General features: G+C 30.9%; 1 protein-coding gene across 1 annotated transcript in view; it reads left to right on the top strand.

Annotated features, from left to right (window-relative positions):
* LOC141844915 (uncharacterized) overlaps positions 1–18,780 on the top strand; it is a 41,760-nt gene that overhangs the window by 5,993 nt on the left and 16,987 nt on the right. Inside the window, exons 4-6 of the mRNA XM_074732894.1 lie at positions 10,376–10,566; positions 10,670–10,764; positions 17,006–17,422. Coding sequence (XP_074588995.1) covers positions 10,376–10,566; positions 10,670–10,764; positions 17,006–17,422 — 703 coding nt within the window. The remainder of the gene's footprint in view (positions 1–10,375; positions 10,567–10,669; positions 10,765–17,005; positions 17,423–18,780) is intronic.

The raw sequence follows: 18,780 nt of genomic DNA, 5'->3' as shown, positions 1-18,780 counted from the left end.
TATGTAAATTTGAAGATATAAGGTCCTAAGGTGATCATAATATCTGACTGGACACAGTTAATGAGAATAGTACAAATGAACATATTCTAAAATGTCATGATATTCTTTGTAGCATAATAATAAGTTGGAATCTTAAAGATAGAACTCAGAAATCTCCATGACGATCAAAATGGCTTACGATATCAATGTGTAAATCAAAGTGAAGTAGGTGAATTCGTTCAAGTTTTTTTTTTGTAATTAGCCTTGATGGTGAATCTTTATGTGTAAAACTTGGTTTAGGTTGAAATTTCACAATTCATAGACAAAAAAAAGTCATTGTTAGGTGCAGTTTCATGGATCTTAAGATGTAGTCAGATTAAATGATATCCTGTAAAATTAACATCATCCACAGCATCATACTATCATCTATATATGACAAACAGAACTTTATATTTGATACCAGAGATGTTTACACAACATCTATGACATCTCAGTCGACAATCCTCTAAATTTCATCGAATGGAATAAAGAAAATCTATGATCAATTAATGCATGTTTGCTATCACTCACTAATAATGATGCTTGTAATTTAGGTTGGATTTGAAATTTCCTCTTGGTAAATGTTTTCTAATAATAACTATTGAGATAATCATTGTTGTGCTCTTTTGTTTAATTGCATTCAGAATGTATTGTTGTTTAAAGATCCATTGGGGGCTCCTTGTTGTTATTGTTGTTACTAATATTGCTACTACCAGTTGTGCCCCCACTATTTAGGTTCTCTCTATCATTAAATCTCCTATGCTATTTAACAATCATAAAAAATTGATGTTGTGCACTTGCTTATTATTTAATTAATTTTATAGATTGCTGCATCAATGTAACTAATTGCATGTAGTATAACTTTGTTCCTTGTGATTCGAAGGTTAATTTTTCTATTTTTGTCATTTTAAATATTTTTTACTATTCTACTTAGTTTCTTAATCTGTAGTGGGCTACTCCTTAGACTTTTTCCCTTCTTTTTTGCCAAAACATTTTAGGCTGAGATTACAGTGGTCAAGTGCTCAAACAAGGTTCATGTATATGTTATAGAAGGAGGGTTGCCTATGCTTTTCGATATTGATGGACGAGGAACTGAGATATACCCAACAGGTGTTTGCAATTCACAGTTTCAACTCACATCTACTTCACATTTCAATTATTTGTTAATGAGTTTATGTTACCTTAGTGGGTAATAATGGATAAATTCACAATAAACTAATCCAATAAAATGAACTTGGTGATGATCTAGATTTACTTTTGTTTTTCTTCTATTTAACTATTAATTAATTATTTGCACTTTTTATTGCACATCTAGTCTATGTTTGGCTATTTTGAGGTATCTAAAAGTGATTCATCCCTCTTGTTCTATCAATTTGGACTTGTTTGGGCTTTAATACATTTTGATCGCCTTTGCCACACTTTTTCTCTTGCAAGTGTGCAGTGTTGCATGAAGTATCAAAGTTGAACTTTGGTTTACATGTTTCATTTTATGCTTCCTTTTCTCCTTGCAACTGACTAGATACAATGTTGTTTACTCCCCTCATCACCTTCAAAAACTTATGGATTATGCAACTTATTTTACACATATTTTCTCTCTTTTCCCTTCAACTCGTGCTCAAGTCCATCCTGTGCTCATGTTTGCCTCCACACTCCTTTTCTATGTTGACTAAACCAACAAAGAAGACACGAAATTCTTCTGTGTATCATGTTAATGTGCAAGTAGACTTGATAATCCCCTATGAGGTTCTCCTCATGTGGTGATCTCTAGCATTACGCCATTGATGAAGATCTCTCCTCACTTTGTGTCTTACAATCTCCACCCTCAAAGTGATGTCACATTGTGGGAGATCATCAAAACAACCAAGACCACCTTTGTGACTTGGGATAACAATGAATTGGGTTCCTACGATTTATCCCCTATGTAAATTCATTTCCATTTAACTAATCAAGTACTTGACCCATTAAATACCGACATAAAATCTTAAAGTTGACACTTGTATCCACCCATTTAACTAAATAGATGCTTGTCAGGTACTTGAAATTGATACAAAATGGGTGGGGTAGTTAAGTAGACATCAAATAATATAAACACAAATAATAAAAATTAAGTACTATTTCAAACCAATACTATCAACAAATCCTAATAGAACCATTAAAAAACATAAATACAATTTTAACATCAAAACAAATATTATCATACAATAACAATTTAAATATCAAAATTACTATTTACAATTTAAACAAATTATATATATATATAAGGTTGCGTACAATAAATCATTCTTTAAGACCCCGCATTGGCGGGAGCTTTATGTATCGGGTTGTCTTTTTTTTATTTGTGAGTATCTATAAGTACTCAAATCTGGTTAAATACCTATAAATATTTGACTTGTAAAGATAATGGGTACCTGAAGACCATTTAAGTTAGCTCCTATGGATACTTAAGTAAACGGGTACACGTGTGCTCAATTAAATGGGTACCCATTGCCATTTCTACTTATGTATGGCCAATGCTATGCATGCGCACCAACAATGATGTTGTTCTATTGCAGATCAACCACAACAATTTGGTTGGCTCTGAGTTTGTTAGGCAAAGAATTAAAATTGAGTGCAAAATAATTTCAAATTACAACAATGATTATAACTTCCAAATATATTTGAGTCAATGAATATCAACCCCTTAGATTATTATCAAACCATAACATTCACCCTCATAATCACATTTATGTTTAGAAAAGAATTAAACACCTCAATTTATCCTACACATCCTTTAGGAGACACCACTGTAGGATTGCTGACGTTGATGAGGGGTGAGTTGAAAACACATTAGCAATCTGGTAGAGTTAAATATGCAATAATAAAATATGAATAGAAATAAGAACAATGCTAATCTCGTACAAAAACAACTTTCTTTTCTCTTTACAATTGATAAAACTAATTAAGCATAAGAGAAAATCTGAAACCAAATATGAAAAAGAAGTAACCTTTCAAGAGTTGAAGTATAAAAGAACTCCAGCTCTTTTCACATTATGGAGAGCGCTTACAAACATGAAAAAACAATTTATAACAAAGAATTGCAGTATGAGAGTTGTTTCTTTGAGGCCCCATTTCTCTTCTATTTATAGTCTCAAAGATCGACAAATGGATACATTTTGTTTGAATCCAGTCGACTCAAATCTTCTTCAGTTGACTAAAATGTAGATCTAGGAAGCCTTATTTGCCAATGGCTACTCTTTAATCAACTCAACACTTATTTAGTCAACTCAAATTCTCATCAGCCGAAGTTAGTCACTCAACTGTATAATAAGTTCACAACCTTATCTGCAATGGATAATACTTCTAGTCAACTCTAACATGGGTTTGTCAGCTCAAATCTATGCCAATCTAAACCAATTCCAGTCAACTCAGATGGATGTTTCTTTGAACTTTATCCACTGAATAGATAGTTCTTGAGTTGACTTAAAACCTCTTAAGTGAACTTAATTCAAATAAAGAGTGACATCTTGTCTATAGTCCACTTTCCAATTGACTTAAGTCACTTTCAGTCAACTCAAGTTGAAATAAAACCCTTATGTTTGTGAGCAGTTAGTCTTCTGTTGACTACTAAGTCAACTATTCAGTTCATTGAACGCTTAATCTGAACACCTATTTGTTGGTCGAGCGTATGCCTAGATAAACATCTTCAATCTAGAAAACTAGATTATAGTCACTCATGTAATTTTGCAAGACTTGTCTTCATCAAGGATGCCTCTGATCAATCTTGAGCTTTTTGAGCATCCTACTAACATCTTTTGTATCTGCCATGCTAACTTGCCAACACCTATTGAGCTTCTCCATTTGTCAAAACCTATTGACTATTCCCTTTCCAAGTATTCGACCTACTTAGATTCTCTAACCCAACACTTATTAATTTATCTTGCATCAATCAATTTAGGATTTAGGGTCATGTTTCTGCACCAACATACTTGATAAAGACGTAAAAACACAAGTTGAGTTTAACTTAAATCCTTTGTCAATTACATCAAAACAACCTGACATCAGACTTGACCACTTGGGGTATGATTGCACTAACAACCATAAAATATGACAAGAGTTGAGCTACTTAATTCTCATGGCCAACAAGCTCTAAACAGATTTCTAAATTGGTTAGCTTGCTTGGATTTCTTGGTTAGCTAACATGGACTTTTTCTTTTTTCGAGACTGATGTTGTAACACAAGCATGATTTGTCGAGATAATATTTGTTATTGTCTCCAAAGAATTTAGGAAAAATATTTAAATAAAATAAAATAAAATAAATAGATCGATCAGACTATTAGTGTCACTTTTTTTTTGAAAGTGTTTAAATTAAATTAAAATGAACAAAGTGACCAACTACTAGACCTGACCACGGAATCTAAAATGACCAACTACTAGACCTGGCCATGGGATCTAAAATGACCAACTACTAGACCTGACCACGGGCTAGATCTGTTTGGAACCGACCCATAATTGGGTCAACAGGTCGGTTAACGATTGACCTAGGGTTGACAAACCAAAACTGTAATTGGCCCATCACTTGATGTTTCGATTATAGTTTCTTTTTTGCAAAAACTATGAATCGCCGATTCGAATATATATATTTTTAAATAACCATTGGAACTACATGTTAACCGTAGTTCCAATGATCATTTTAATTTTTATTTTTTTAAAAAAATTATCCAGATTATTTAATCATTTTTTGTTCAATGACTACGATTAAGTGACTGCTATTTTCTAAATGTATAAATACCCTAAGCTATTTCATGTTCTTTACACCAACTATCAATATATCTCCTCTACTTCACCTCAAATCTCAATTATCTAAATAATATTTTTTATTTTCTATCCTCATCATTTTAATTATTCATTTAAAACTTTAATAACTTCTTTGATCAATTTTTAAATTCAATTATCATTTTTCTATATTTTAATTATTTCATTTATAATTTTGACTCTTTGTATTATTTTCAATGTCAATTCAAATGGAAGGATCTAGTTCATCTTACAAGTGCAAGGAGAAGGCAACAATTTGATTTTGAATTTGGAGATTAGTGATATTGAATTTATTGATGATGAACCATTTTTGACATTTGAGATGCAAGAAAGTGTACACACTTTAAAAGTTCGAGATCTTCCACCTCTAAAATCATTTATTTTTATTAAACATTTTAAAAAGATCATTCTTCTATCCGAAGAAATGCATGTAAAATGTAAATATTACAATACGTCCTATAAATTTCAATTGGATGGTGGTTATGAGTTATTGAAGTGACATGTTGAAACCAGGGATTAAAATTTCGAGCTGTATCGTGTGATACAGACGAAATTTTTCGTTCCGCCGCGGTACCGGCATCGGCACAGCACCGACACCACGGTTCTCGCCGAGAAATGCTGCCGGAGGCATCGCCCGGGCCCGGCGACACCACCGGAGGTGGCGCGCGGGCCTGGGTGTCGCCTCCTTACGCAGGCCGCGCGCGGGTAGCGTGCGACGCGCGATTTTTGGGTTTTTATTTTTATTTTTTAACTTAGGGTTTAATTAAGTTTTAATAATCAACTCCTCTGGTTATAGTTCGGGATAATTTAAATAGGCTTTAATAAAATCCATAAAATTAACTTATTATTTTTAAAAAATATTTTATTTTTTATTTTTAAATATTTAGATTAAAATTTTTATTTTAGTTAATATATTTTATATTTTAAAAATACTGAAACTGTACCGGCACGGCACGATACGGTACTAAAACTGTATCGTTCCGGTCCGGGACCGAAACCTTGGCACGGCTCGATATTTTAAACCTTGGTTGAAACTAAACATCCTGTTGAGTTTGGAGTCAATCGTTCTCAAATATAATTAACTAGATTTTCATCATCTAGTGGAGGTATTGATTTTAATTTATTCAAGTACTAAATTAAGAGAATCATAGCTATATTTATTTACGCTGAATTTTTTTTTTGGTTCTAGATACATATTTGATGATTTTGATCAAGAATCACTTAACCCGATTGCTAAATGTAATTCCTGAACCACACTCACTCATACACTTAAAGAATTAGTATGATAAGGTAAAAAATATTCAATTGAAGAATTTAGTAAATTAAATAATAAATTATCTTATGTTATGATATTTGGATTGATCATTGACAAATTCTTATATGGGCGAGATTTTCCTTTGGATTTACAACTCTTGCTCAGTCCAAAAATGTTTACTAGCTTATCAAGTATTTAATGAAGCACACACCACTCATAACATATTTTGATTTTAGAAAATATTTTTAATATCGTTTGATAATGCTAGTTCTAATACTCTAATTATTAAAAAAATTTAAGATTATATGTCCTCCTATGTTGTTGATTTATATTTTAATATTTGATGTGTATGTCTTGTTTTAAATAAATTGATGTGGCTTATACATGTAATAATTAAAATATAGAAAATGATAATTAAAATTTTAAATTGATAGAAGTAAGTAAAATTTTAAATGAATAATTGAAATAATTAAAATGATGAGTGTAGAAATATAAAGAATAATATTTAGATAATTGAGATTTGAGGTGAAGTAGAGGAGATAATTGATTGTTAATGTAAAAAATTGAAATGAATTAGGGTATTTATAGATTTAGGAAATAATTATAACTTAATCATAGTTGTTGACAAAAAAAATGTCAAATAATCTAGATTGTTCAAAACAATTAAAAAAGTAAATGTTAAATGAAGGTTGGAACTGCTTGTTCTAATAGTTTTTTTTTCCAATTTTTTTATTTGAACTGCCAATTTGAACCAACAATTCATGGCTTCTACAAAAAGACGTTGACCCCGGGCCAACAAATTAATTGGCCCGTTAACCTAGTTACGGTTCAAGGGCAAGGCCCAAACCACACCCACTTATTAAGAACTTTAGAAAATCAAATTAGAGAAAATAAAATTTTTGTATCTTATTTGTTGTCATTTCCTAGTGTAATGAAATAATAAGGTAGATTTTTTAAATTAATAGAATGAGGTTTAAAAAATATATTGAATTTAAGTTTAGTAGTATTAGATGTAGTAAGACAATTGTGAAGCTAAAAGATGATGCCAACTTCAAAAGGGTTGGAGAGCTATTAGAGTAAGAACATCAACATTGTTTTAGATACCATGCACATTGCAAGACATCAATTTGATGATGGTGGACATTTACAAATTGGATATAGTGAAGAAAGATGGTGAAAAAGTCAGATTAAAGACCTTTTTCACTTTTGAGAATTGGGAAGCATCTTGATACTGAGCATCTTTGAAGGTAGGGAGATATTTGTTAGATTTTGAGATTATATTGTGGATATTCTTATGACAGTAGAGCCTTTGTACGTTGTTCTACGCAATTGACTCAAACAAGAAGTAGCAAATGAGCAATATCTACCGCCCAATTTGCAAAATAAAAGAGGAAATCAAGAAGTGCCTATAGTCACCATTAAGTGTCAACATTATGTTGATATAATAACTATAAGATGAGATGATCAAATGGGAAAACATCTGCATTTGGCAAGAATGTGTTTTTGTAATAAAAAGAAAGTTTAGTATCATTATTGATAATTATATATGCTTAATTATTTTAGGTTATTATCTCAATCGTGCATATTAATACCACAAATGATAATCTCCTAATGGCTCTTATAAGTGTAATATCAAGACTATAGCTAAATAGGAATTCACTATTGTAAATAGGAATTTGTTGCTCAGAATTTTAATGACAGACGATTATTTCGAGAGGCATATGATCTTTTGATGATTTTTTTGTTGTGTCACGTAGATGTAAAATGGATGCTTGTGAATATAAAATTTTATTACTAGAATTTTCATTATTTGGATGTTGACCAAGAGGCTCTCATACATTGCAACTCCGAACACGACTAAAGTCCATAGACAAAGGTAAAGGTAAAGCTCTTGCAATTTCTACTAAAGAGAAAGGGAAAAGCAAAGGGAAAAGATTGAGGATTGGCAAGAACATGATAAGAGTGACGAACCATCATTGCCTTTTGACGTTGCAATCTGACAAAAAGTTTGAAAAGATGATAGCGAAGCCGACAATAGTGCAACTACTGGTAGAGGTGATGACAGTGACGATGCACTTGGTGGTTGTAAAACTTATGTTCCCTTGACTACCTTATCCCTAGACATATGAGAAAGGTTACACACATGAAACCTAGAATGATGGTCTAGCGCTAAACCTATTAAGATTTAGTATCAATGTCGATATAAGGGCGATAGACAAAAGAAAGCTAATGATTATCAACATATAGGGAAGAGTTTAGCTAAGAACTCGGAGACATGTTTATCTTTATCTTGTGTCTACCCGCTTTGTTTCCATTGATGCTAGTCCAAGTTTGATTCTTAGTGGTGAATCGAGACATGCTTATGCACATATGGAGAAATCAATATCAATGCCACATGCCTTTTGGATAATTATTTGATTTGGGTGTTGGAAAACTATGGAGCTGATCTTACAAGGATGTTGCAAGAATCGATGCTTCCATTCGATGCATGACACTAGGTGACATGTTATGTACTTACTAAACTTATGCTATTGTTTTGATAAATTTTAATTTGAGTTAGTCATATATCAAAATTTTTAAAGAGAAATATATTTATTTGTTTTTATCTAACAATCTTAAGATGTTCAATAGTTGAACACTTATATAAAGCTAATATAAAATTAAAGATACTATAAAAAATATTTTTTAAAAAATTAAAAATATACACACACACTCATTTAAGAATTAATATATATATATATATATATATATATATATATATATATATTAGAATAATGTATATATTATATCAATAAGTTCAAACTGTCATACTATCATCTCTTTGCTATACAATATGAAATTTAACATTATTTACATTCTTAAATATGCACACATTTTTTTATGACACTTTTACATGTTCTTGAAATAAAAAATTACATTACTATGCATAATTTAAAGTAGTGACAATTTGAATTCGTTGGATGCATAAGCAATATCTATAATCATCAAAACTCCAAACATATGACAATTTGAAGTTGAAGATCAATCTTCATTAGCCTTCTAGATGCAAGTTTTCGAACTCAATGTCTTAGTGATAAAACTTCAAGGGATTAAAGTGATTATTTTATTATGTGTAATAATAATAATAATATAAAATTTGAATTTATACCTTACTAATAACTTTGCTATTATCGAAATATGAAATCAACATTCAATACTTGAACTATAAAATCAATAGTGAGTGTCTATAACAATCAAATATTAATAAAAAATATTTTTAAAAAAAAATTAAAAAGAAAAAAGTATCAAAATTGTATCGACATGACACAATATAGTATCAACACCGTATCATTCCAATCTAAGATCGAAACTTCGATGTGATTCAAAATTTTAAACCTTGTCTCTCCTCTATAGAATATCCTCTCCACAATTGAGTCATGATGGTCTTCATGATCTTCCTCAAGTTGTGGCTCCTTGTTTATGAATTTGTTCCTTATCGCTTTGTTTTTTCTTCCCTTTGATTATCTTCATGATTTGCCTTGTACTCAACTTTCTTTGTTTTGAGTGCCCTCTTAAGTGCCACTTGTAATTCTTTATCACTCTCTGATTAAGATGATGAGTGATGATGCGCTCCTCTATTCGTGTGCTTCTTGTTCTTGCTTATTCTTAATTGATTCATGACTTTGAGCTTCTTGTGCTTGCAAGGGCCATAAAGTATGCCCACCATATTCCAAAGATCCTTTGCATCCTTGTAGTTATTAATTTTGCTCAAGATGTCATTGGACAATACATCCTTTATATTCTTCATGGCTCTTTCATTCCCTTCAAGAAATTCAACTTGTCTACTAGTTCATTTGCTTCTTTTGATAATTTTCTCCATTTATCCTTTGGGGATTCAAATCCTTTATTGCAAGAGCTACTCTAAAATTTTATTGGGACTTGGGAGGACAACTCAGTAGTGAGCATCATCATACTCTAGAAAGATTTTTTTTGACAAGGATGCATTCCTGCAAATGTCGAAGCACATAACAAAATCCATTTCTCATGTTCTATCTTTACCTTTGTAAAGGTCCAATATGATGAAGATGTAGTTAGAAGATTCATATTAGATGGACATATCCTTTTTAATTACAATTTGTTTATCTATCATGTGCATGCTAACTGCTGGAGAACAGGGACGTGACTTAGTTGTATAGACTAGGTTCCAACTGATCCTAAATCAATTTTTTGTTTATTATGACAAATAAAAGATATTTAGTGGACTATTTGAAGAATGAAAAAATTCCAGTTACTGATAGATTGAGAATATTTTTTTCTTGTTATATCTGCAGTTTATGCACTGTGGAAAGTTTCTGAACTCTTGCCATCCTTTCTTCTTAAGGGTGGTGAGGTTTCTCGATATGTGATTGGTGGTGCTGATTTGATGTTCCCTGGTATTAGTATACCTCCTGAAGGCCTGCCTTCATTCTTAGCTGGGCAACCATGGGCTGTAAAAGTTCCTGGCAATCCATCACCAATTGCAGTATGTGTGCATTTTATCTAAAAGTTAATTTCAAAATTTGAAGTTCATTTGCATTCTAAATTAGTGCAAGTCAAAGTGATGAAGTCCTACTCAATATCTACAGGTTGGAGTCACCACTATGAGTAGTTCAGAAGCACTGAAAGCTGGTTTACGTGGAAAAGCCTTAAAGATAACACATTATTATCGTGATTTTCTTTGGCAAGTTTTTTTGCTACAATATGGACAAACTTTTTATCTCTTAGTTTCTTTGTAATTTATCTCTCCTGTTTGTTTTTTTGTCAAACTTCTTTACAGGCAATCTGCTGAAGGTCATTATGTTCCAAATGCTGGTTTCTTTGAAGATGTTGTCATGGAAGATCCAGATTCATTGCCAGTTTCTCAGCCTTTGAATCTACCTTTAGATGTTTCAAATGATCACATTGTTAGTGTAATAAGGCATTTAGGAAAAGTGTTTAAATTAAATTAAATTAAAATGAATAAAGTGACCAACTACTAGACCTGACCACGGGCTAGATCTGTTTGGAACCGACCCATAATTGGGTCAATAGGTTGGTTAACAATTGACCTAGGGTTGACAAACCAAAATCGTAATTGGCCCATCACTTGATGTTTCGATTACAATTTCTTTTTGCAAAAACTATGAATTGCCGATTCAAATATATATATTTTTAAATAACCATTGGAACCGCATGTTAACCGTAGTTCCAATGATCATTTTAATTTTAATTTTTTTTTAAAAATTATCCAGATTATTTAATCAATTTTTTCAATGACTACGAAGTGATTGCTATTTTCTAAATCTATAAATACCCTAAGCTATTTCATTTTATTTACACCAACTATCAATATATCTCCTCTACTTCACCTCAAATCTCAATCATCTAAAAAATATTTTTATCTTTCTATACTCATCATTTTAATTATTCATTTAAAACTTTAATTACTTCTTGGATCAATTTTTAAATTCAATTATCATTTTTCTATATTTTAATTATTTCATTTATAATTTTAACTCTTTCTTTGTATTATTTTCAACGTCAATTCAAATGGAAGGATCTAGTTCATCTTACAAGTGCAAGGAGAAGGCAGCAATTTGATTTTGAATTTGGAGATCGGTGATATTGAATTTATCGATGATGAACCATTTTTGACATTTGAGATGCAAGAAAGTGTACACACTTTAAAAGTTCAAGATCTTCCACCTCTAAAATCATCTATTTTTATTAAACATTTTAAAAAGATCACTCTTCTATCCGAAGAAATGCATGTAAAATGTAAATATTACAATACATCCTATAAATTTCAATCGGATGGTGGTTATGAGTTATTGAAGTGACATGTTGAAACTAAACATCCAGTTGAGTTTGGAGTTAATTGTTCTCAAATGCAATTAACTAGATTTTCTTCGTCTAGTGGAAGTATTGATTTTAATTTATTCAAGTACTAAATTAAGAGAATCATAGCTATATTTATTTACACTGAACATTTTTTTTTGGTTCTAAATACATATTTGATGATTTTACACTTAAAGAATTAGTATGATAAGGTAAAAAATATTCAATTGAAGAATTTAGTAAATTAAATAATAAAATATCTTATGTTATGACATTTGGATTGATCATTGGCAAATTCTTATATGGGTGAGATTTTCCTTTGGATTTACAACTCTTGTTCAGTCCAAACATGTTTACTAGCATATCAAGTATTTAATGAAGCACACACCGCTCATAACATATTTTGATTTTAGAAAATATTTTTAATATCGTTTGATAATCCTAGATCTAATACTCTAATTATTAAAAAAATTTAAGATTATATGTCAACCTCCTATGTTGTTGGTTTATATTTTAATATTTGATGTGTATGTCTTGTTTTAAATAAATTGATGTGGCTTATAAATGTAATAATTAAAATATAGAAAATGATAATTGAAATTTTAAATTGATAGAAGTAAGTAAAATTTTAAATGAATAATTGAAATAATTAAAATGATGAGTGTAGAAATATAAAGAATAATATTTAGATAATTGAGATTTGAGGTGAAATAGAGGAGATAATTGATTGTTGATGTAAAACAATGAAATGAATTAGGGTATTTATAGATTTAGCAAATAATTATAACTTAATTGTAGTTGTTGACAAAAAATGTCAAATAATCTAGATTGTTCAAAACAATTAAAAAAGTAAATGTTAAATGAAGGTTGGAACTGCCTGTTCTAATAGTTATTTTTTTCAATTTTTTTATTTGAACTGCCAATTTGAACCAATGATTCATGGTTTCTACAAAAGACGTTGACCCTGAGTCAACAGTTAATTGGCCCATTAACCTAGTTATGGTTCAAGGGCAAGGTCCGAACCATACCACTTATTAAGAACTTTAGAAAATCAAATTAGAGAAAATAACATTTTTGTATCTTATTTGTTGTCATTTCCTAGTAATGAAATAATACGGTAGATTTTTTAAATTAATAGAATGAGGTCTAAAAAATATATCAAATTTAAGTTTAGTAGTATTAGATGTAGTAAGACAATTGTGAAGCTAAAAGATGATGCCAACTTCAAAAGTGTTGGAAAGCTATTAGAGTAAGAACATCAACATTGTTTTAGATACCATGCACATTGCATTGCATCAATTTGATGATGGTGGACATTAACAAATTGGATATAGTGAAGAAAGATAGTGAAAAAGTCGGATTGAAGACCTTGTTCACTTTTGAGAATTGGGAAGCATCTTGATACTTAGCACCATTGAAGCTAGGGAGATATTTGTTAGATTTTGAGATTATATTGTGGATATTCTTATGACAGTGGAGCCTTTGTATGCTGTTCTATGCAATTAACTCAAACAAGAAGTAGCAAATGAGCAATATCTACCGCCCAATTTGCGAAGTAAAAGAGGAAATCAAGAAGTGCCTACAGTCACCATCAAGTATCAACATTATGTTGAAATAATAACTATAAGATGAGATGATCAAATGGGAAAACATGTGCATTTGGCAAGAATGTATTTTTGTAATAAAAAAGAAAATTTAGTATCATTATTGATAATTATATATGGTTAATTATTTTATGTTATTATCTCAATCTTGCAAATTAATACCATAAATGATAATCTCCTAATGGCTCTTATAAGTGTAATATGAAGACTATAGCTAAACAGGAGTTCACTATTGTAAATAGGAATTCATTGCTCAGAATTTTAATGACAGACGATTATTTCAAGAGGCATATGACTCTTTTGATGATTCTTTTGTTGTGTCACGTAGATGTAAAATGGATGCCTGTGAAAATAACAGGAGTTCACTATTGTAAATAGGAATTCGTTGCTCAGAATTTTAATGACAGACGATTATTTCAAGAGGCATATGACTCTTTTGATGATTCTTTTGTTGTGTCACGTAGATGTAAAATGGATGTCTGTGAAAATAAAATTTTATTACTAGAATTTCTATTATTTGGATGTCGACCAAGAGGCTCTCATCAATTGCAACTCCGAACACAACTAAAGTCATAGACAAAGGTAAAGGTTAAGCTCTTGCAATTTCTACTAAAGAGAAAGGGAAAAGCAAAGGTAAAAGATTGAGGATTGGTTAAAATTCAGTCAATGGAATTTATGAGCAAGAACATGATAAGAGTGACGAACCATCATTGCCTTTTGACATTGCAATCTAACAAAAAGTTTGAAAAGATGATAGTGAAGCTGATAATAGTGCAACTACTGGTAGAGGTGATGACAGTGATGATGCACTTGGTGGTTGTAAAACTTATGTTCCCTTGACTACCTTATCCTTAGACATATGAGAAAGGTTACACACATGAAACCTAGAATGATGGTCTAGCGCTAAACCTATTAAGATTTAGTATCAATGTCGATATAAGGGTGATAGACAAAAGAAAGCTCATGATTATCAACATATAGGGAAGAGTTTAGCCAAGAACTCGGAGACATGTTTATCCTTATCTTGTGTCTACTTGTTTTGTTTCCATTGATGCTAGCCCAAGTCTGATTCCTAGTGGTGAATTGAGACATACTTATGGACATATGGAGAAATCAATATCAATACCACATGCCTTTTGGATAATTATTTGATTTGGGTGTTGGAAAACTATGGAGTTGATCTTATAAGGATGTTGCAAGAATCGATGCTTCCATTCGATGCATGACACTACTTTTGGTATTATCAAGGTGACATGTTATGTACTTACTAAACTTATGCTATTGTTTAGATAAATTTTAATTTGAGTTAGTCATATATCAAAATTTTTAAAGAGAAATATATTTATTTGTTTTTATCTAACAAATCTTAAGATGTTCAATAGTTGAACACTTATATAAAGCTAATATAAAATTAAATATACTATAAAAAATATTTTTAAAAAAATTAAAAAAATATATACACACACTCATTTAAGAATTAATATATATATATTTGAATAATGTATATATTATATCAATAAGTTCAAATCGTCATACTATCATCTCTTTGCTATACAATATGAAATTTAACATTATTTACATTCTTAAATATACACACATTTTTTTATGACACTTTTACATGTTCTTGAAATAAAAAATTACATTCTTATGCATAATTTAAAGCAGTGACAATTTGAATTCGTTGGATGCATAAGCAATATCTATAGTCATCGAAACTCCAAACATGTGCCAATTTGAAGCTGAAGATCAATCTTCATTAGCCTTCTAGATGCAAGTTTTCGAACTCAATGTCTTAGTGATAAAACTTCAAGGGATTAAAGTGATTATTTTATTATGTGTAATACTAATAATATAAAATTTGAATTTATACCTTACTAATAACTTTGCTATTATTGAAATATGAAATCAACATTCAATACTTGAACTATAAAAGCAATAGTGAGCGTCTATAACAATCAAATATTAATAAAAACTATTTTAAAAAAAATTAAAAAGGAAAAGGTATCAAAATTGTATCGACATGACACGATATAGTATCAACACCGTATCATTCCAATCTAAGATCGAAACTTCGACGTGATTCAAAATTTTAAACCTTGTCTCTCCTCTATAGACTATCCTCTCCACAATTGAGTCATGATGGTCTTCATTATCTTCCTCAAGTTGTGGCTCCTTGTTTATGAATTTGTTCCTTATCGCTTTGTTTTTTTCTTCCCTTTGATTATCTTCATGATTTGCCTTGTACTCAACTTTCTCTGTTTTGAGTGCCCTCTTAATGCCACTTGAAATTCTTTATCACTCTCTGATTAAGATGATGAGTGATGATGCACTTTCTTGTGCTTCTTGTTCTTGCTTATTCTTAATTGATTCATGACTTTGAGCTTCTTGTGCTTGCAAGGGCCATAAAGTATGCCCACCATATTCCAAAGATCCTTTGCATCCTCGTAGTTGCTCAAGATGTCATTGGACAATACATCCTTTATATTCTTCATGGCTCTTTCATTCCCTTCAAGAAATTCAACTTGTCTACTAGTTCATTTGCTTCTTTTGATAATTTTCTCCGTTTATCCTTTGGGGATTCAAATCCTTTATTGCAAGAGCTACTCTAAAATTTTATTGGGACTTGGGAGGACAACTCAGTAGTGAGCATCATCATACTCTAGAAAGATTTTTTTTGACAAGGATACATTCCTGCAAATGTCGAAGCACATAACAAAATCCATTTCTCATGTTCTATCTTTATCTTTGTAAAGGTCCAATATGATGAAGATGTAGTTAGAAGATTCATATTAGAAGGACATATCCTTTTTAATTACAATTTGTTTATCTATCATGTGCATGCTAACTGCTGGAGAACAGGGACGTGACTTAGTTGTATAGACTAGGTTCCAACTGATCCTAAATCGATTTTTTGTTTATTATGACAAATAAAAGATATTTAGTGGACTATTTGAAGAATGAAAAATTTCCAGTTACTGATAGATTGAGAATATTTTTTTTCTTGTTATATCTGCAGTTTATGCACTGTGGAAAGTTTCTGAACTCTTGCCATCCTTTCTTCTTAAGGGTGGTGAGGTTTCTCGATATGTGATTGGTGGTGCTGATTTGATGTTCCCTGGTATTAGTATACCTCCTGAAGGCCTGCCTTCATTCTTAGCTGGGCAACCATGGGCTGTAAAAGTTCCTGGCAATCCATCACCAATTGCAGTATGTGTGCATTTTATCTAAAAGTTAATTTCAAAATTTGAAGTTCATTTGCATTCTAAATTAGTGCAAGTCAAAGTGATGAAGTCCCACTCAATATCTACAGGTTGGAGTCACCACTATGAGTAGTTCAGACGCACTGAAAGCTGGTTTACGTGGAAAAGCCTTAAAGATAACACATTATTATCGTGATTTTCTTTGGCAAGTTTTTTTGCTACAATATGGACAAACTCTTTATCTCTTAGTTTCTTTGTAGTTTATATCTCCTGTTTGTTTTTTTGTCAAACTTCTTTACAGGCAATCTGCTGAAGGTCATTATGTTCCAAATGCTGGTTTCTTTGAAGATGTTGTCATGGAAGATCCAGATTCATTGCCAGTTTCTCAGCCTTTGAATCTACCTTTAGATGTTTCAAACGATGAAGACGTTAATATGTCAGAAAGGGAAACTGTTGATATCTTAAATACCCATGTTAGTGAAGTCATTGATGCTCCTGCAAACTTAGACTCCAGTATCCAGAACTCTGAAGAAATAATGTCTGAAATAAGTGGACTAAAGGTATCTGAAAAGGTTGCAGCTGAATCATCAAGTGATGATAAGGAGCAACAAATTTTGTCTACTGAAGAAATTGATGCCCTCTTGGACAAATGCCTTTTGCAAGCATTGCACACAACTGTTAAAGATAAAGACCTTCCCATTCCTGGAAGTACACTATGGTAAATTTTTGCATTTCCATTGTATGTATTCTGATTGTTTTTTCAAATATGAGAGTTTATATTGCATCCTACAAATATTAACTTTCTTTTATCAGCCATACATTTAGGCTGTTTACAATTTTGAAAATATTTTTTGATTTGAAGTTATGAAATTTAAAAAGCCATGATTTTGTTGTTGCTATTTATTTTTGAAAAAGATTCTATTATTTGTTACATTGTAACATCTGAAAACTCTGGAGACTCTTGATAATTACGTTGAATTGTTGAGACTTATTGGGTTTATCGAAAAATACTTTAATCTCAAGTCAAATAATATCTTTACCATGTAACTATGGGCTCAAATAATATCTTTACCATGTAACTATGGTTTGTTAGGTCTCCATCCGTTCAAGTACAGAATATTGTATTTGTTCTGAAGTGTTGTCTTAAATAATTCAATTGCCCTTCTTCGGGTTTTTGCTGATGATGAATAGGTCAAACCATATACTACCCTGCAGACCTGCTGGTGTTACTCTGGACATTAAAAAGATCTTCTCATAAGAAACTTTCCAAGTGGCTACAGTCGAAATCTTCCACAGGGCTGGTGAGCATACATAAAACTTTTATGTAATATTTGTACAATCTTTTTTGGTATTGTCTTCCTCATTTGACCATCTTTTGGAGCATTTATATGCTAGAACACACATGCATAATTTGTGAAAGTAGGAGTTGCTAGTTGAACAACTAAGGTGATGTAGTTTGAAAATTGGGATTATAAAAATTTCCTTTAAAGTTTTTGATGTTGAAAAATTCGAGATGTTCTTTAAATTCTAGTAGTAGTAGTTAACAGTTATAGTTTTTTGAAGGAAATTAGTCGTTTTAGAAGTTGGATATAATTTTAGATATAAAATAGATCTTAGACAATTGGGTCTTCTTCGAATAGGTTAGGATTTCATGTATTAATTAATCTTCCAATTTAATAATATTTTTCTCTTCATTAAGTTGAGTTGCTAAAGTTTTGTTGGTATGATTTTTTGTGCTGCATCAATTGATATCTAAGCCAAATTTAAAGAATTTGGTATTGGTACTCCAATCCCCACATATATTTGTTTTGTTCATCATCTTGGTTCCTCCTAGGCACGCTTTTGACCAGAGCCTCATTAGCTGTAGGTTTAGATTGAATTACATTTATTTAATCAATCAATTAATTATGTAGACAATTAAATCCATCAATTGATTTGATCTAAGGAAATTGATTTTCAAAATAAATATTCCCACAAATTGACTTCCAAAAACAAAATTTATAACAAATCGTCAAATAAATACTAACCTGACTCACACAATCACATAAATAATTCACTAATCATTGAATAAGTACT

Source organism: Curcuma longa, chromosome 14 (assembly GCF_044706935.1).
Source record: "Curcuma longa cultivar G26 ecotype Majalengka, Jawa Barat chromosome 14, ITB_CL_G26_1.1, whole genome shotgun sequence".
Taxonomy (NCBI): domain Eukaryota; kingdom Viridiplantae; phylum Streptophyta; class Magnoliopsida; order Zingiberales; family Zingiberaceae; genus Curcuma; species Curcuma longa.
This window is presented reverse-complemented; position numbering and strand designations above follow the sequence as displayed.